The sequence below is a fragment of the Scyliorhinus torazame genome, chromosome 9 (genome assembly GCF_047496885.1).
Source record: "Scyliorhinus torazame isolate Kashiwa2021f chromosome 9, sScyTor2.1, whole genome shotgun sequence".
Lineage (NCBI taxonomy): Eukaryota > Metazoa > Chordata > Chondrichthyes > Carcharhiniformes > Scyliorhinidae > Scyliorhinus > Scyliorhinus torazame.
In genome coordinates, this window is record NC_092715.1 from 67,466,037 (window position 1) to 67,484,747 (window position 18,711).

The following is an 18,711-nucleotide window of genomic DNA, read 5'->3' on the forward strand; positions in this document are numbered from 1 at the left end:
ATCTCAACATATAGACAGTACGGCACTTGTGCCACACCCTCACGGACCTGGCACCCCGTGGAGAGGGAGGACACCCCTCCCGGTGGCTGTGAAGGTCACCGCAGCCCTGAACGTCTATACAACTGGATCATTCCAGGGCTCGAGTGGGGACTTGTGCAGCATATCACAAGCTACAGCCCATAAGTGCATCCATGAGCGACACGCCCCAGCCCCACAGTTCCCATTTAGTGATCCTCTTTCTTCTTGATCTTTCATGTGTCATGTGAGAGTACCTTTAAGAAATGGGTGTTTGTTACTGCAGAGATGTCAGAGAGGGGTTGGAGCTGGGCTGTCTGTCAGCTTTTTACTTTCGTTTTAGGCTGTTTGCTGCAGGGTGTGTTTTAGTTTCGTTTTTAGAGCGGGATAGCTGCAGTCACAGTCATATTAGAGGTGCATTAGAGTCTCTCTCTGTAATCTAAAGAATGTAAATCGATCCTTTGGTGATTTAAAACTAATAACTGCTCTCAGTAGTGACTTTAACCTAATGTGCTTCTGTTAAAAGTTATTTTTTAAGTCTTATGGATGTTAAAAGGAAAGTAAGGATTACTTAGTGTTGTATTCTTTGGGGGTTGTATTTGAATTAATGGTTGCTAAGATGTTCACTGTATGTTTTAAAAAGGTTAACTTGAGTTCATAGAATAAACATTGTTTTGCTTTAAAAAAATACTTTTCCATTTCTGCTGTACCACACCTGTAGAGTGGGCCGTGTGCTCCCCATACCACAATCTATTAAAAGTTGTGGGTCAGGTGAACTCCATGATACATTTTGGGGTTCTCTAAACCCTGGCCCATAACACATGGTCTACTGCTACATCCAGGTTTGTCCCCAGGATGCATATCAGAGGTGTTTGCAGGCTGCTACCTTCGATGCCCTGTGGCCTTTGATGCTCTTGGTGGATGTCCTCTATAGGGCCTGAAGTTGGGGGGCCCTGGCGACCTACCGGTGTCACCGGCATCACCGTGCCACCCTGTTCTGCCTGCTGCCCTAGAGATGCGCTGGTGGCAGGAGGGGGAGATTCGGAAGACTTGGAGACTACCGTTGTCTCCTTGGTGGCAAGTCTTGGGTTCGCTTCCAGGGCTTCCATCTCCCTGATGGTGCCCGTAGGCCCTGGGCAACTCCATGGGAGAGAGTAGCTGGAATGAGCTCCAGGGGCCTCTGAATCAGCTGGCTCTGTCAGTCCTAGCAGTTCCCCATTGTCTCCACCATGGTGTCAATGCCCTCAGCGATGGTCCCCAGTGACTGGGCCATGCTCTGCAGTGTCTCGGCAATGTCCGCCTGTGTCTGGGACATGTCCCTCAGCAACTGGAGCATGATGTCAAAGTCCTCAGCCATGGTCGTCACAGACTGAGCCATGCCTTGGGCACCATCACTCAAGACGAGGACGTTGTGCTCCAGGCTTTTCTTTGCAGTCGCCACCCTAGCAGTGTTGGCCTCGGTGCTACACACTGTCAGCATAATCTTCAGCATCCGTAGCCTTTGCAACTCTTCCTATGCACTCGCTGGAATGTTACTGACTTCCCCTCCTGAATCTCACGGCTGTGTCCTATCATCTTCATCAGCTCTGGGATAACCTTGTCCAGAGGCTTGGCATCTGACTGGGACTCAGCTGAGTCCTGGGATCCAGTAGACCTCCGACTGCTGACTCCCTTGGATGTTCCTGCCTCCACCTGATGTGCATCAACAACTGTGTGGTGCTCACCAGATTGTGCCCCAGAAGCCTGTCCACTAATGTTGCCCACCGACGTGTGTGTCTCTGCGTTGGCGGAAGGTGGGGGTGAGGCTGTGACGCTTCGCCGTTGGTCTCCTCGGAGCTCTCCAGGTGGCAGAGGGGGAACGACTGCCGATGGCCCCGCTCCATCAGATGGAGATGCTGCGTGAGAATGGACATGTGGTCAGTAGGAGGGAAGGATCATTTGTGTGGCATGAACTCACTTAAGACAGGTCATCTGGGTGAAGGAGTAGTAGATCCTCACCTCTGTGGTGCAGGCCAAATCACTGTTGATGACTGCTCTCTCCTCGGACAAACCCCACGCTTTCCAGGGCCGGTTCCTCATAGTGGACCCGGAAATCTGGTACTCCGCCCTCTGTCTTGGCCCTTTCCTGCTTATAATGGTCTACGTTCTTCTACAGGGACATAGAGAGGACATTGTGAGCCGCACGCTTGATAAGTCGGGACGGGTGGTGGGATGGGGTGTCTATAGCAGATTGCATGTGTAGTCACCTCATCGGGTCATGAAGAGGTTGTGCTGCTGGGTGCCAGAGTGTTTTGAGAAGCAAGCACAAAGATCGGATGTGGGGAGGGTGCGAGGTGTCAGCCAGTGATTAGTTGGGGGAGTGAGTGTGGTAGTCTGTGTTAGGAGGATTATGGTACCTAGTAATGCCGGAATACCATTGGTGGAGAATGTACTTGTTCCCATTGGATAAGCTTGTATGTTAGCTCCGCCCTGCAAGGCGGGGTATAAGAGCCCGTGCCGCTCCAGCAGCTTTCTTCTGTACCTGTGCCGCTGGGGGAAACATCTTGCGTATTAAAGCCTTCAATTGTCTCCAATCTCGTTTCTGAGGTTATTGATCGTGCAGCAGGGAGGTTGGGAATTTGAGGGCTGGCAGGCAGAGCTGCTGCCAGGAGAGAGATGGTAACTTACCCCTACAGCTCGGTGGAGGTCATTGGTCTTCATTCGACATTGGATGGCGGTCCTCCTGGTCACGCTGCCTGCACTGACAGCCATTGCCACTGCCTCCCAGGCAGTATTGGTGACCCTGCTGCTGGTCGTCTGACGTCCTCGGGGGAACAGGATGTCCCGTCTCGCATCAACAGTGTGGGCTGGCCTAGCCAGGTCAGCATTCCCAAAATAAGGATCAGGTCTGTGCACTGCCATGCTTGCATGTTAACTGGGAGTGAGTGGTGAGGGAGTGCTTAAAAGCAGCTCCGTCTTGTTAGCAGTGAGACGCTGAGGCGCAAGTCTGGCAAATCAGGCGGTGAAACAGCCAGTAATGACGAGAAGCTCATGGGGGCTCATTTCTGGAACTAAGTGCCGTTAAATAGGCGATTACACCAATGAGCGCCTACCGTTCCATCCCCCGACTGCTCTTTGAAAAATCAGACCATAAAACGGTGCTCCTTTTCTCGGCATTCAAACTTAAGCGGGAGAATCCGGCAACAGAAGAGCTCCTACGCGACTGCTTGCAGTCAGTGGATTGGTCCACATTCAAGAACTCAGCGGCCAACCTAAACGAGTATGTCACCACCGTCATAGACTTGATCAGCAAATGTGTAGAAGACTGCATGCCAAAGAAGATAGTACATATGTTCCCCAACCGGAAATCATGGTTTAATTGGGAGATTCATTCCATACTGAAGGCCAGGTCTGAGGCGTTCGAGACAGGCGACCCTGACCTATACATGAAATCCAGGTACGACCTCCCCAAAGCCATCAGGGATGCCAAGAGACAAAACCAGACTAAGCTAGAGTTACAGACTAACGTCACGGACTCTCGTCGGTTGTGGTAAGGCTTAAACAATGTAATGGGCTGCAAAGGGAAGCCGAATAGAATCTCTGGCAACAGCGCACCCCTCCCCAATGAACTCAATGCATTCTATACTTAGTTCAAACAGGAAACCATCAATCTAGTATCGAGTCCCCCAGCAGCCCCAGACACACCATACCCACCGTCACAGCTTCCGAAGTCAGTTCAGCCTTCTTGAAAATGAACCCTCGGAAAACAACGGTCCTGACGGGTTCCCGGGTCGTGCACTCAGATCCTACGTGGACCAACTGGCAGATGTGTTCGCGGATATCTTCAACCTGTCCCTACTCCGCTCCGAGGTTCCCACCTGCTTCAAGAAGACAACCAGCATACCTGTGCCAAAGAAGAACCAGGCAACATGCCTCAATGACCACCATCTGGCCCTGACATCAATCGGAATGAAGTGCTTCGAGAAGTTGATCATGAGACACATCAACTCCATACTCCCAGAATGCCTTGATCCACTGCAATTTGCATACTGCCACAACCGGTCCACAGCAGACGCCATCTCCGTGGCCCTACACTCATCTCGACAACAAGGATTCCAACATCAGACTCCTATTCATTGACTACAGCTCCGCCTTCAACATCATAATCCCAACCAAGCTCATATCAAAGCTCCAAAACCTAGGACTTGTCTCCTCCCTCTGCAATTGGATCCTCAACTTCCTGACTCATAGACCACAATCAGTAAGGATAAAAAACAACACCTCCAGCACGGTAGTCTCAATACCAGGACCCACAAGGCTGCGTACTTAGCCCCCTACTATACTCCCTATACACGCACAACTGTGTGGCAAAATTTGGCTCCACCTCCATCTACAAGTTTGCTGATGACACGAATGTAGTGGGTCAGATCTCGAACAACGATGAGTCAGAGGACAGGAGGGAGATACAGAACCTGCTGTTTGGCACAGGGCTAAATCGCTGGCTTTGAAAGCAGACCAAGGCAGGCCAGCAGCACGGTTCAATTCCCGTAACAGCCTCCCCAAACAGGTGCCGGAATGTGGCGACTAGGGGCTTTTCACAGTAACTTCATTTGAAGTCTACTTGTGACAATAAACGATTTTCATTCATTTTGCATAATGGAGTGGTGTAATAATAACAATCACTCCTTCAACGTCAGCAAAGTTAAAGAGCTAATCATTGACTTCAGGAAGCAAATTATCAGATATGCCCCTGTCTGCATCAATGGTGTGGAGGTGGAGATGGTTGACAGCTTCAAATTCCTAGGTGTGCTAATCACCAACAATCTGTCCTGGTCCACTCACGTCGACACTACTTTAAAGAAAGCACAACAGCACCGATACCTTCTCATGAACAAAGGAACTTTGGCATGTCCACATTGACTCTTATCAACCTTTACAGATCCACCATAGAAAGCATCTATCTGGCTATATCACGGCCTGGTATGGCAACTGCTCGGCCCAAGACCGTAAGAAACTACAGAGAGTCGTGAACACAGCCCAGTCCATCACACAAACCCGCCTCCCATCCATTGACTCTGTCTGCACCTCCCACTGCCTTGGGAAAGCGGGCAGTATAATCAATGCCCCCCCACCCCCAAACCCGGCTTATTCTCTTTCCAACCTCGTCCATCGGGCAAGAGATACAGAAGTCTGAGAACATGCACTAACAAGTTCAAAAACAGCTTCTTCTCTGCTGTTACCAGACTCCTGAATGACCCTTTTATGGACTGGACGAATCTCTTCTCTACTGAGTAGCACTACATGTGATGGACTGGGCTGTGTTCACGACTCTCTCTAGTTTCTTATGTATGGAACGATCTGTGTGGACTGTACGCAGAACAATACTTTTCACTGTACCTCGGAACATGTGACAATAAAACAAATCCAAATCCAATGCGGCAGTCGAGAAACACCCTACCAATCGCGCCCAAAATAACTTAGAAATGTTTACGTAAATTGTGCCCAGTATGTTGCATGTATTTTATATTTATTTTGGATTAAAATCTTAACAATTTTACCGCATGCTTTCTCGACAGAAATAGAGATGATGGGAAAATGTTTGATGCGCAATCAATATACTCGGGACGAAGGTATTCAGTAACTGAGGCTTTAATGCACTAGAACTGATCCCCAGCAACTTCGTTACAGAAGTGAAGGCTGCTGGGACGGCACCATCTCTTATACCCCGCCTTCAGGACAGAGCTACTTCACACAGCCAATGGTAGACTCCAGGGTCTCAACCAATGGCGTCGGCCTCTCAGGTACCGCAATACCTGGTATTACCACAATGTTAACCAGCCAAGGACGAGCAGTTAACAAAGTGAAACCACTGGGGAATATGAGCAGTGATTTGACATTAAAAATGAACAAACACAATATTTAATAGTTAGAATATTTAGTTAATAGCCTGACACTTTATTTTGCACCATAGTTGCGTTGTGTGTTTCAAGTATCGAATAAAAGCACTGTCTTCTAATTAACAGTGGGTGAAAAATATTCGAGGTCGCAGAAATCTCGGCGACCAATTGGAGAGCTAGCAAGAGATCTGCATCGCCTCCGTTGGGCAAGGCCTGCTATAATAGCACTTAGGTGGCCAGAGTCGGGCCTTGCCCAGGACGAAGGACCCCAAGGGCGGACATTCTACCGCCCCCCCCCCCCCCCACGCGCCCCCCCCCCCCCCCCCCCCCCCAAGAGCTACTGCTGAATCAGAGGCTCACAGCAGCCCTCCATTGCAGGCAGTGCCATTGGGAGCAGTGGTATTTGTTTGTATTGCACCCTCCAGAGGCTCAGGATCAGCGAGGGACCCAAGCCACAGGTGCGCTAGGACGTGATGGGAATCAGGGCAGTGTCGCAGTTCCCCCCTTCCTCCCTGCACCTTCTTCTTTTATTTAAATTTAGAGTATCCAATTCATTTTTTTCAATTAAGGGGCAATTTAGCATGGCCAATTCACCTAACCTGCACATCTTTTGGGTTGTGGGGGTGAAACCCACGCAAATATGGGGAGAATGTACAAACCCCACATGGACAGTGACCCAGAGCCGGGATCGAATCTGGGACCTCGGCGCCGTGAGGCAACCGTGCTAACCACTTGTGCCACCGTGCTGCCCTCCCCCTGCACCTTCTGATGTTAGATCCTTTGTTCAGGCGCTGAATGTCTGACAACGAGGGACCACTGCTGAGACCACAACCAAACTAAACAGGGTTTACTATTCAGCTTCCCGCATGGACACCTGTCCATGTTGGAAAAGTCACAAGGGCCGGATGGATTGTATCTCGGGATATTAAAAGAAACAAGGGAGATAAAAGACCTTGAAACTGGTGAGATACCAGAGGATTGGTGGTCTGTGATTGCTGTCCCATTATTTAAAAAGGGTGTAAGGAAAAGATCAAATAATGAGAGGCTTTGGTGGGCAAATTATTGGAATTAATTCTAAGACACAGGATAAACCGTCACTTAGACAAAATGGATTTGTTTTGTTCGGGGAAGGTCATGTCTTACTAATTTCATCAAAACTTTTGAGGAACTAACAAGGAGGATTGATGAGGGTAATGCAGTGGATGTTGTCTGCATAGATTTATGAAGGCATTTGATAATGTCCGACATGGCAAATTGGCCAGAAAAGTGAAATCCCATGGGATAGAGGAAGGTGGCAGGTTGGGTTTAAAATTCTCTCAGCATCAGGAAACGGATATAGAACCATTAAACCTACAGTGCAGAAGGAGGCCATTCGGCCCATCGAGTCTGCACCGGCCCTTGGAAAGAGGACCCTACTTAAGCCCACACCTCCACTGTATCCCTGTAACCCCACCTCACCTTATTGGACACTAAGGTCAACTTAGCATGGCCAATCCACCTAACCTGCGCATCTTTGGACTGTGGGAGGAAAACGGAGCACCCGGAGAAAACCCATGCAGACACAGGGAGAACATGCAGACTCCACACAGACAGTGACCCAAGTCGGGAATCGAACCTGGGACCCTGGAGCTGTGAAGCAACAGTGCTAACCACTGTGCTACTGTGCCACCCAGGGTAACGGTTGATGAAAGAAAAAGTTTCCAGTGGCCTCGACATGGCTCAGTCCTGGGTCGCTTGCTGTTTGTTGTATATATTAATGATTTGGACTTAAATGTGGGTGACCTGATTGGAAAATTTGCAGATGACACAAAAGTGGGCATGTAGTTGGTAGTGAAGAGGATAGCTCCCAGATAGCTCCAGAATTATATCAATGATTTGGTTGAATGGGTGGAAAAGTGGCCAATGGAATTCAATTCAGAGAATTGTGAGGTAATGCAATTGAGGAGGGCAAACAAAGCAACAAACAGAAGGATAGGTAGAGGAAGTGAGAGGCCTCAGAATGCATGTCCACAGGTCCGTGAAGATGGCAGGCAGGTGGGCAAGGTGGTCAAGAAAGCGTATGGAATGTTTTCCTTTATTAGATGAGCTATTGAATACAGAAGCAGGGATGTAATGATGAAGCTGTATAAAATGCTGGTTCGGCCACAGCTGGAATTTTGTGTACCGTTCTGGTCACAACACAGAAAGGACATAATTGCTCTGCAGTGCAGATGATTTACAAGAATGTTGCTGGGGCTTGAAAATTGCAGCTGTGAGGGAAGATTGGATAGGCTGGGATTGTTTTCCTTAAAAAAGCTTAAGATTCCTAATTTTGCTGTACAAGATTGAGGGGCCTAGATAGACAGTAAAAACCTGTTCCCCTAGCAGTGAAATCAATTACAAGGGGGCACAGGTTTAAGGTGATTGGTAGAAGGGTTAGAGGGGACATGAGAAAAAACTTCTTCACCCAGAGGGTGGTAAGTGTTTGGAATTCACAGCCTGATTTGGTCGTGGAAGCAGACATTGGATTGGATTGGATTGGATTTGTTTATTGTCACGGGTACCGAGGTACAGTGAAAAGTATTTTTCTGCGAGCAGCTCAACAGATCATTAAGTACATGAGAAGAAAAGGGAATAAAAGAAAATACATAATAGGGCAACACAACATATATGCCCATCTCATTGATGGGCAGACATGCCCATCTCATTGAAAAGGGAGCTGGATCTACAACTCAAGTGATGTAACTTGTAAGGCTATGGACCATGTGCTGGAGGGTGGGATTAGAATAGTTAGCTAGATTTCTTTGGGCCAGCGCAGGTACGATAGGCTGATTGGCCTCTTTCTGTGCTGTTACATTTCTAAGGTTTAACATGTGAACAGGAGTCTGCCATTCCAAATGTTCATTATATCAAGAGTTGAGTAATGGAATCCTAGCCAATTGTCTGAATGCGAGCAACCTCCAACAACATTCAAAGAGCTCAATAGCATCGAGGATAAAGCAGCCCGCTTAATTGGCACCCATCCACAATTTAAACATTCACTCTCTTCAGTGTAGGTGAGCAGCTGTTTTCAGACTGATGAAAGTATGCAGCAGGGGTTCCCAGGGGTCAGTGTTAGATGTTCATTGTATATCAACTGTGGTTAATTTATTGCTGGTGGAGGGCAGTGATTGGGAATTACTTGAACACCCATAAAGAGAAACTTGCTGACACTGCAGTGTGGCTGAATTAGGGAGTATATACGTGTAATATTTCACCAATTGAATAAATCTAAACAGAGTAAAGATGGGCTTAACAGGGTAGATGCTGAGAGATTGTTTCCCCTTGTGGGAGAGTCTAGGACCAGAGGGCGTAATCTCAGAATAAGGAGTCACCCATTTAAGACAAAGATGAGGAGGAATTTCTTCTCTCAGAGGGTAGGGAATCTGTGGAATTCTTTACCGCAGAGAGCTGTAGAAGATATGTCGCGAAGTATGTTCAAGGCTGAGATAGCCGGGTGTTTAATAATAATCTTTATTGTCACAAGTAGGCTTACACTAACACAGCAATGAAGTTACTGTGAAAATCCTCTAGTCACCACACTCCAGCGCCTGTTCGGATACACTGAGTGAGAAATGGATTCTGACTAAAGATGGTTAAGTCTATCTCAAATAACGGAGCCGGTGGATGAATATTTGTTTTTGTTAGGGATTGAACGTTTTGAGAATTCACCTTTATGAATAGATTTGCAAATATTCAAGGTAGCTGAACAGATCCACTACTGTTGGGATCATCACAATGTTAGCAGTGAATTGTAAATTGTTTTAACTTTAAATATAGGTTTATCAAGCTATAGGCTGTGAATGCTGGGATATTTGAAATTTTCAAGACTGAAATCAAGAGATTTTTATTTGGAAGAGTAAGGGCATCAATGGATATGGAGTAACCGCAGGTAAATGTGGTTGAGGTTCAGATTAGCCATACTCTAACTGAACGGCAGAACAGACTTGAGAAGATGAATGGTACTCCAGATCCTGTATCCCTAATTCCAGTGTTGGGTTGATATCTAGATGCGTCACTTAACTACAATCGTGGATCATTGAAGAATTCTAATTTCCTGGAAGCAGGTCACTCCAAGTAAAAATTGGGAATAATGTACTTTTTGCATTTTGTGTTATCTTAAGGTAGCACAGTGGTTAGCACTGATTCTTCACAGCACCAGGGACCCGGGTTCGATTCCCGGCTTGGGTGACTTTGTGCGTAGTCTGCACATTCTCCCCATGTCTGCGTGGGTTTCCTCCGGGTGCTCTGGTTTCCACCACAAATCCAGGAAGACATGCTTGTTAGGTGAATTGGACATTCTGAATTCTCCCTCAGTGTGCCCGAACAGGCGTCGGAATGTGGCAACTAGGGGATTTTCACAGTAACTTCATTGCAGTGTTAATGTCAGCCTACTTGTGACACGAATAAAGATTGTTATTATTCAGCTTATGCACCTTGGAATAAGTCAAAAATTCAATTTTCACAGTCAATGACCAGACTAGGAGCTTAACTGTGTATGGCTGATCAAACTAAATCTTCAGTATAAAAGGATCTGCGTCAGATCTTCCCAAATGGTTTGCATTATCAATGCCACTAATTTACACTTTTCAGAGGAAAGAAAAACAAAACCACAGGATTCATAATTCAAAACTGTGGCAAAAACATAATCTATCATACAATGATAGCCTTACACACAATATGCATTTTATGTCAGCATCAACTCAGTGCGAATAGTCTCAAATCTGAGTCAGAGGTTTGTGAATTAATTCTCCAATTACTGAGAATAAAGCACATAATCTAAACTAGCGTATCTCAAATATTTTTCTTTGAACAACCCTTTTCAAATGGTAATCACAGAATCCATTTGATAAGGTTCCCCATGGTAGGCTCATTCAGAAAGTCAGGAGGCATGGGATACAGGGAAATTTGTCTGTCTGGATAAAGAATTGGCTGGCCGAAAGAAAACAGTGAGTGGTAGTGGATGGAAAGTATTCCGCCTGGAGGTTGATGACCAGTGGTGTCCCACAGGGATCTGTTCTAGGACCTCTGCTCCTTTATAAATGACTCGGTTTCTATAAATGACTTGGATGAGGAAGTGGAAGTGTGGGTTAGTAAGTTTGCCAATGACACGAAGGTTGGTGGAGTTGTAGATAGCATTGAGGGCTGTTGCAGGTTACAACAGGACATTGACAGGATGCAGAGCTGAGTGGTGAATCTGTGGAACTCTTTGCGGCAGAAGTCTGTCGAGGCCAAATCACTGTGTGTCTTTAAGACAGAGATACATAGGTTCTTAATTAATAAGGGGATCAGGGGTATGGGGAGAAGGCAGGAGAATGGGGATGAGAAAAATATCAGTCATGATTGAATGGCGGAGCAGACTCGATGGGCCGGGTGGCCAAATTCTGCTCCCATGTCTTATGGTCTTATGGGCTGAGAAGTGACAGATGGAGTTCAACCTAGATAAATGTGAAGTGATTCCTTTTGGAAGGTCGAATTTGAATGCTGAATACAGGGTAAAACGCAGATTTCTTGGAAGTGTGGAGGAACAGAGGGATCTTGGGGTCCACGTACACAGATCCCTTAAAGTTGCCACCCAGGTTGATAGGGTTGTTAAGAAGGCGCATGGCGTGTTGGCTTTCATTAACAAGGGGATTGAGTTTAAGAGCCGCGAGGTTTTGCTGCAGCTTTAGAAAACCCTGGTTAGACCACACTTGGAATATTGTGTCCAGTTCTGGTCGCCTCATTATAGGTAGGATGTGGATGATTTGGAGATGGTGCAGAGGAGATTTACCAGGATGCTGTCTGGACTGGAGGGCATGTCTTATGTAGAACGGTTGAGGGAGCTAGGGCTTTTCTCATTGGAGCAAAGAAGGAAGAGAGGTGACTTGATAGAGGTACACAAAGTGATGAGAGGCATGGATAAAGTGGATAGCCAGAGATTTTTCCCCAGGGCGGAAATGGTTGTCATGAGGGGACATCATTTTAAGGCGATTGGAGGAAGATATTGGGGAGATGTCAGAGGTCGGTTCTTCACACAGAGAGTGGTGGGTGCGTGGAATGCACTGCCAACGGAGGTGGTGGAGTCAGAGTCATTAGGGACATTTAAGCGACTCTTAGACAGGCACATGGACAGCAATAAATTGAAGGGGTGTAGGTTCGGTTGATCTTAGATTAGGATAAGTGGTCGGCGCAACATCATGGGCCGAAGGGCCTGTACTGTGTTGTACTGTTCTAATCCCAGTCCCATCTAAGTTGCAAAACCCTTTCATACTCATGTGAAAGTATTGCATGTATTTGTTGCATTTTAATGATGCTTTTAAGAAAACAGGTATGTATGTACTTACAGATTTCAGTGAGATTAATGTGTTTGCTTATCTCTGCCTTATCCTTGGCAATGGAGAACAGAGCCCAGTAAAGGCAGGAGCTGAGAGAGATGGTGCTTAGAGATAGAAGGAGCTGAAAGAAAGCAGGAGTGGGGGGGTTGGAGAGTAGGAGGGGTGGGAGTAGATCCTAGGAGAGCAGGAGCAGCACAGTGGTACTGTGGTTAGCACTGCTGTCTCACAGCGCGCAGGGACCTGGATTCGATTCCAACTTTGGGCAAGTGTGAGGAGTTTCTACATTCTCCCAGAGTGTGTGTAGGTTTCCTCTGGGGGCTCCAGTTTCCTCCCACAGTCCAAAAAGATGCGCAGTGTAAATGGATTTAGATGGACATGCTAAAATTGCCTCTTTGTGTCCAAGGATGTGCATGTTAAGTAACGGGGCGGGGAGAGAGCTAGGTAAGGTGCTCTTTCAGAGATTTGGTGCAGACTCGATAGTCAGGGTGCTCTTTCAGAGGTTTAGTGCAGACTGGATAGGCCAAATGGCCTCCTTCTCTCCTTCCGCACTACAGAGATTCTATGAAGATTCTATGATCGTAGCCAGGAGAGAGCAGGAGCCCGGGGGCAGCAGCAGGAACCCCAGCGGGGAGTTCTCCTGATGTCCAACATCCATCCTTCAACCAATATCTAAAACAGATGATCAAGGTCATCGCAGCACTGTCACTGAGTGAAACCTTGGTTTGCGGAAATTCATCCTGCATTTTCTACATGACGATTCCAAAGGGCTTTCAACCACACTGTGTACTATATTATAAAGCATTACATTATTATTTCGTTTTGCACTGCGTTGCGTAACTCGTTAGAATGCGGAGTGACTGGTTTTATCTTTAGGAATGTCTCAATGAACCCAGCAACATCACCCAGTCCCCGCCGTATCTCGGTAACCCCGCTTTGGTCTGAACTCACGGATCTCCAGTTGAGAGGAGCCATCCCTTGAGGGGCCCTTGACGATGTTCTCGAACAATCCTTTCATGTTTCCACCTTGAGGTCGCATACCCCACAAGGAACTGTTGTTATTCGACATCTGAAACCCGATCGAAACATACACACAAACTAACCCTGGGCGGTGATACTTGAAAGAAAGTATCGACTTTTGTATTTTTTTTAAAGCAGTTCTCAGTTATCTTGTTGCCAAAGAGCAGGAGGAGCTGATGGAAGTCGACCTCACTCTGCTCAGATTGTAGCCTCAACGCAAATAACCCTGAAGAAGGAAACCTGTTTGATCAGGTGAATTTGTGAGTAGGCGAGGCGAGGCCAGAGGGTGTGGCTGCTGACGCCGGCTTCAGTGTCGACACTGGCCCTGTTCAGGGGGAGTTCCCTCCGGGCTCCCTCCCCTCCCGCCACTGCGGCGGCATCTTCTCTTCTGCCTCAACTCCTGCCCGCGTCTCAGCAGCATCGGAAATTAGGCGGATTCGTCCCGTCAAGGAACAGAACAAAGATCAGTTTTTGGTTTTCGTAAAGAAAACAAATCAAAGCTTTTGCGGGTACAATTTAGCGAAAGCCGCCCGATTGTCTCCTGCAAGACAGCAGCAAAAGCTCACCCTCGTCGTTTTGGCCAATAATTCAACTCAAATGCAAGGATGAGGAGTGGCATTCTCCGGTGGCCGGTGAAACCGGGAAATTGGACAGGGAATAGGTCCCGATGCCAAAATCGCGGCAGGTGCCGATTTGACGCCAAATCGCAATTCTCCGTCACCTCGACAGCGGCACCGTAGACAGCATTTGCATATTATTAGCGAGCCCGACCCGGTATTCTCCAAGGTCTCGTGATTCTCCTCCGATGGGCCAAGTTCCCTACGGCGCGGTTCACTTCAGCTTTTAAAAATCGCGAAACCGGCGACATGGCTGATGAGGGAAATTGGCCGGTTCGATGTTGTAGGCATCGCAGACGTGGCTGCAAGGGGTTCAGGGCTGGGATCTAAATATACAAGAATATGTGTCCTATCGAAAGGACAGGCAGATGGCCAAAGGGGGCGGGGGTTGCATTGTTAGTAAGGAATGAAGTTAAATTGATAGCAAGGAGCGATATAGAATCAGAAGGCATAGAATCTCTGTGGGTAGAGGTGAGGAATCGCAAAGGTAAAAAGACCCGGATGGGAGTTATGGACAAGCCCCTAGCAGTAGTCAGGATGTAGGGCAGAAAATAAATCAGGAGATAGAGAAAGCATGTAAAAAAGGCAATATCACAATAATCACGGGTGACTTCAATATGCAGGTGGACTGAGAAAATCAGGTTGGTAGTGGATCCCAAGAAAAGGAATTTGTGGAATGCTTAAGAGATTTTTTTTGGAGCAACTTGTGGTAGAGCCCACTAGGGAACAGGCAATTCTGGATTTGGTGATGGGTAATGAGGCAAACTTGATTAGGGATCTTAAGGTGAAGGAATCTTTCGGGAGCAGTGACCACAATATGATAGAATTTACCCTGCAGTTTGAGAGGGAGAAGGTGGAGTCAGATGTAACGGTATCACAATTAAATAAGGGTAACTGCAAAGACATGAGGGAGGAGCTGGCCAGAGTTGATTCGAAAAGGAGCCTAGCAGGGAAGTCAGTGGTACAGCAATGGCAGGAGTTTTTGGGGGTTATTCGGGAGGCACAACAGAAATTCATCCCAAGGAGGAGGAAACATGCTAAGGGGAGGCCAAGGCATCCATGGTTGACGAGGGAAGGACAGCATAAAAGAAAAAGAAAAAGCATACAAAGTGGCAAGGATTAGTGGGAAGCCAGAGGATTGGGAATCATTTAAAAGCGTGCAGAGGGCAACTAAAAAAGCAATAAGGGGAGAGAAGATGAAATATGAGTGCAAGTTAGCTAGTAATGTAAAAGAAGATAGGAAGAGTTTCTTTCAATATATAAAAGGTAAGAGAGGAGCAAAAATAGACATTGGATCACTGGAAAACGTGGCTGGAGAAGTAATAATAAGAAACAAAGAAATGGCAGACGAACTGAATAGTTTTTTTGCATCAGTTTTCATGGTGGAAGACACCAGTGGGATGCCAGAGCTCCAGGAGAATCAGGGGGCAGAGATGAGTGCAGTGGCCATCACTGGGGAAATTGAAAGGTCTGAAGGTGGATAAGTCACCTGGACCGGATGGCCTACATCCCAGGGTCTTAAAAGAGATTGCTGAGGAAATTGTGGAGGCATTGGTGGTGATCTTTCAGGAATCACTGGAGGCAGGAAGGGTCCCAGAGGACTGGAAAGTGGCTAATGTAACACCACTGTTTAAGAAGGGAGGGAGGCAGAAGATGGGAAATTATAGGCCGGTTAGCCTGACTTCGCTCATTGGTAAGATTTTGGTAAGAGTCTGTTATTAAAGATGAGATCGCAAAGTACTTGGAAGTGCATAGTAAAATAGGACTGAGTCAGCACAGCTTTGTCAAAGGGAGGTCATGTCTGGCAAATCTGTTGGAGTTCTTTGAGGAGGTAACAAGGAGGTTAGACAAAGGAGAACCAATGGGTGTGATTTATTTAGATTTTCAGAAGGCCTTTGACAAGGTGCCGCATAGGAGACTGTGAAATAAGTTAAGAGCCCATGGTGTTAAGGGTAAGATCCTGGCATGGCAGGCCGAAGGGCCTGTTCCTGTGCTGTACTTTTCTTTGTTCTTTGGGTAGAGGCAGAGTTTGACTGGCAGAAGGCAGAGAATGGGGATAAAGGGGTCTTTTTCAGGATGGCGGCTGTTGACTAGTGGTGTGCCTCAGGAGTCTGTGCTGGGACCACAGCTTTTTACGATATACATTAATGATCTGGAAGAAGGAACTGAAGGCACTGTTGCTAAGTTTGCAGATGGTACAAAGATCTGTAGAGAGACAGGTAGTATTGAGAAGCAAGGGGGCTGCAGAAGAATTTGGACAGGCTAGGAGAGTGGGCAATGAAGTGGCAAATGAAATACAATGTGGAAAAGTGTGAGGTCATGCACTTTAAAAAATATATATATTTTTTTAATTCTCCGTTTTCATATTTTCTCCCAAATTTACACCCAACAATAAACAATAATCAGTAACAAATATGTCAATTCCCATATCAATAACAACAATCCCATCCTCCCACCAAACCCCAAACATTAGCCTGCATGTTCACACAAACAAATGACAAAAAGGAATTAGGGATCACCCATAGTCGCCATTAACACTCACAGCCCCCCTCCCCCCAACCCTCCCACCCACACGCCCCAACTAATGTTCGATGTTATCTAGTTCTTGAAAGTGTATAATGAATAATGCCCATGAATTGTAGAATCCTCCATCCTTCCCCTCAGTTCAAACTTAACCTTCTCAAGAGTCAAGAATTCCAATAGGTCCCCCCGCCATGCAAGGGCACAGGGTGGAGAGGTTGCTCTACAACCTATCAGGATCCGCCTTCGGGCGATCAACGAGGCGAAAGCTACAACATCTGCCTCCGCACCCGTTTCCAACCCTGGCTGGTCCGACACTCCGAATAAGGCCTCCTGGGGGCCTGGGTCCAGTTTCACGTGCACCACTTTAGAAATTACCCTAAAAACCTCCTTCCAGTAATCCTCTAGCGTTGGACTGGACCAAAACATATGAACGCCATTAGCGGGCCCACCCCCCCCCCCCCCCACCCGCCCCGCAATGTTCACACACATCTACTCCTTCAAAGAATCAGCTCATCCTCGCCCTCGTGAGGTGTGCTCTATATACCACCTTCAGCTGTATCAGCCCCAACTTCGCGCACAAGGTGGAGGCATTCACTCTCCGGAGCACCTCACACCAGAACCCCTCCTCCATATCCTCTCCCAACTCTTCCTCCCACTTTGCTTTCATCCCTTCCAGTGGTGCCTTCTCCTCTTCCAAAATAGCTCCGAAAACCGCTAACAATACCCCCTTTTCTCCAGTCCCCCTGTCGTCAGCACCTCCTCCAGCAAAGTGGTGGCCTGCTCCACCGGGAAGCTCTGTATCTCCTTTCTGGCAAAATCTCGAACCTGCATGTATCTAAACATTTTCCCTGCTCCAGCTGCAGCCATCTGGGATGGCCACTTACAAAGGATCCCGGGAAATATGGCCACCTGCAAAGGACCATGGGAAATAGGGACTCAGACGCTCAGAGCTTATGTATATTGGCAACTCAGATAACTAGACGAAACCCCCAGCTATTTAGCAATTTTTTTTTGTAAAATATTTTTATTCTCCATTTTCACATTTTCTCCAGACTTTACACCCCACCACAAGCAGTAAATGGTAACAAGTACAAAGTCAATTTCTTTATTAACAACAACGATCCCATCCTCCCACCACCCCAAGCAACGACCCATCTGACAATATAAACATCAAATAGAACAAACTCTCCCACGGTAGGACAAACAAAGGAGAAATAAAAGAGAAAGGAATTAGGAATCGCCTATGGTCACCATTAACCTATAGATCCCCCCCCCCCCCCCCCACCCCTAACATTCAATGCCATCCAATCCCCGAAAGAGTACCGTAGATGACACCCATGCATTGCAAGCTCCCCCTCCAACCCCCCTCCCCGGCTCCTCCCCTCCACTCCCTCTTACAAAAATCCTCCGCCCAACCTCCGTTCCTTCCCCACCATCTTTCCACCCCGGCTAGACTCATCGGAACCTATTCTGACGGGCTCCGATGGACGCAGCCCCTCCCCCCACCTCACTCCCATTCACTGGCCGGCTTAAACCGGCCAGCGTGGAGGCCCCCGCCCGGGTCTCTTTCCCCCTTGCCCGGCCCCAGGAAAACCAAGAAATCCCCTTTAGCACACAAACCCCGCATTCACACCCAAGCCCCAAAGAACCATCATTGCAAGTGAAAGTCCCCTCTCTTCCCTTGTCCAAGTATATACAACATTGGCTCATTTAGCACATACACCCGCTGCAGTGAAAAAATACAGTTACATGAGGCTACATCAGTACATGACCACTTCTCAATTCAGCCACAGTCCTTCTGCCTTCGCAAACTCCTCCGCTGCTTCCACCGTCCCAAAATAAAAGTCCTTGGACTTGTAGGTCACCCTCAACTTAGCTGGGTATACTATGCCGCACCGCACCTTACTGATGTACAGTGCCTTCTTCACCCAGCTGAAGGCAGCCCGCCTCCTCGCCAGCTCCACTGTAAAGTCCTGATATATGCGTATACCAGCTCCAGCCCACTGCACCACCCGCTTCTGCTTTGTCCAGCACAGGACCTTCTCCTTCACACTGTCCCTACGAAAACACAGTCACTACTCTTGGCGGCTCACTCTCCTTTGATGCAGGCCTCCACGACCGATGAGCCCGATCCAGTTCATATCGAGAGGGATCATCACCCTTCCCCAATAGCTTCGCCAACATCGTGGCAAAATACTCAGTCGGCCTCGGGCCTTCCACTCCTTCGGGAAGACCCATAATCCTCAGATTCTGTCGCCTGGATCTGTTTTCCAAGATGTCCATTTTGGCTCACAGACCCTTGTTGATCTCTATCACCTTCCGCACCTC

General features: G+C 47.5%; 1 protein-coding gene across 2 annotated transcripts in view; it reads right to left on the minus strand.

The window, feature by feature from the left end:
- LOC140429269 (uncharacterized) overlaps positions 1-13,496 on the minus strand; it is a 123,474-nt gene extending 109,978 nt beyond the window's left edge. The window contains exon 1 of one of the 2 annotated variants that reach the window (XM_072516050.1): positions 13,175-13,496. In XM_072516050.1, the coding sequence (XP_072372151.1) occupies positions 13,175-13,292 (118 nt within the window). In that variant the 5' untranslated portion in view covers positions 13,293-13,496. The remainder of the gene's footprint in view (positions 1-13,174) is intronic. The other variant, XM_072516051.1, reaches the window with a different exon arrangement.
- Between the last annotated feature and the right edge of the window lie 5,215 nt (positions 13,497-18,711).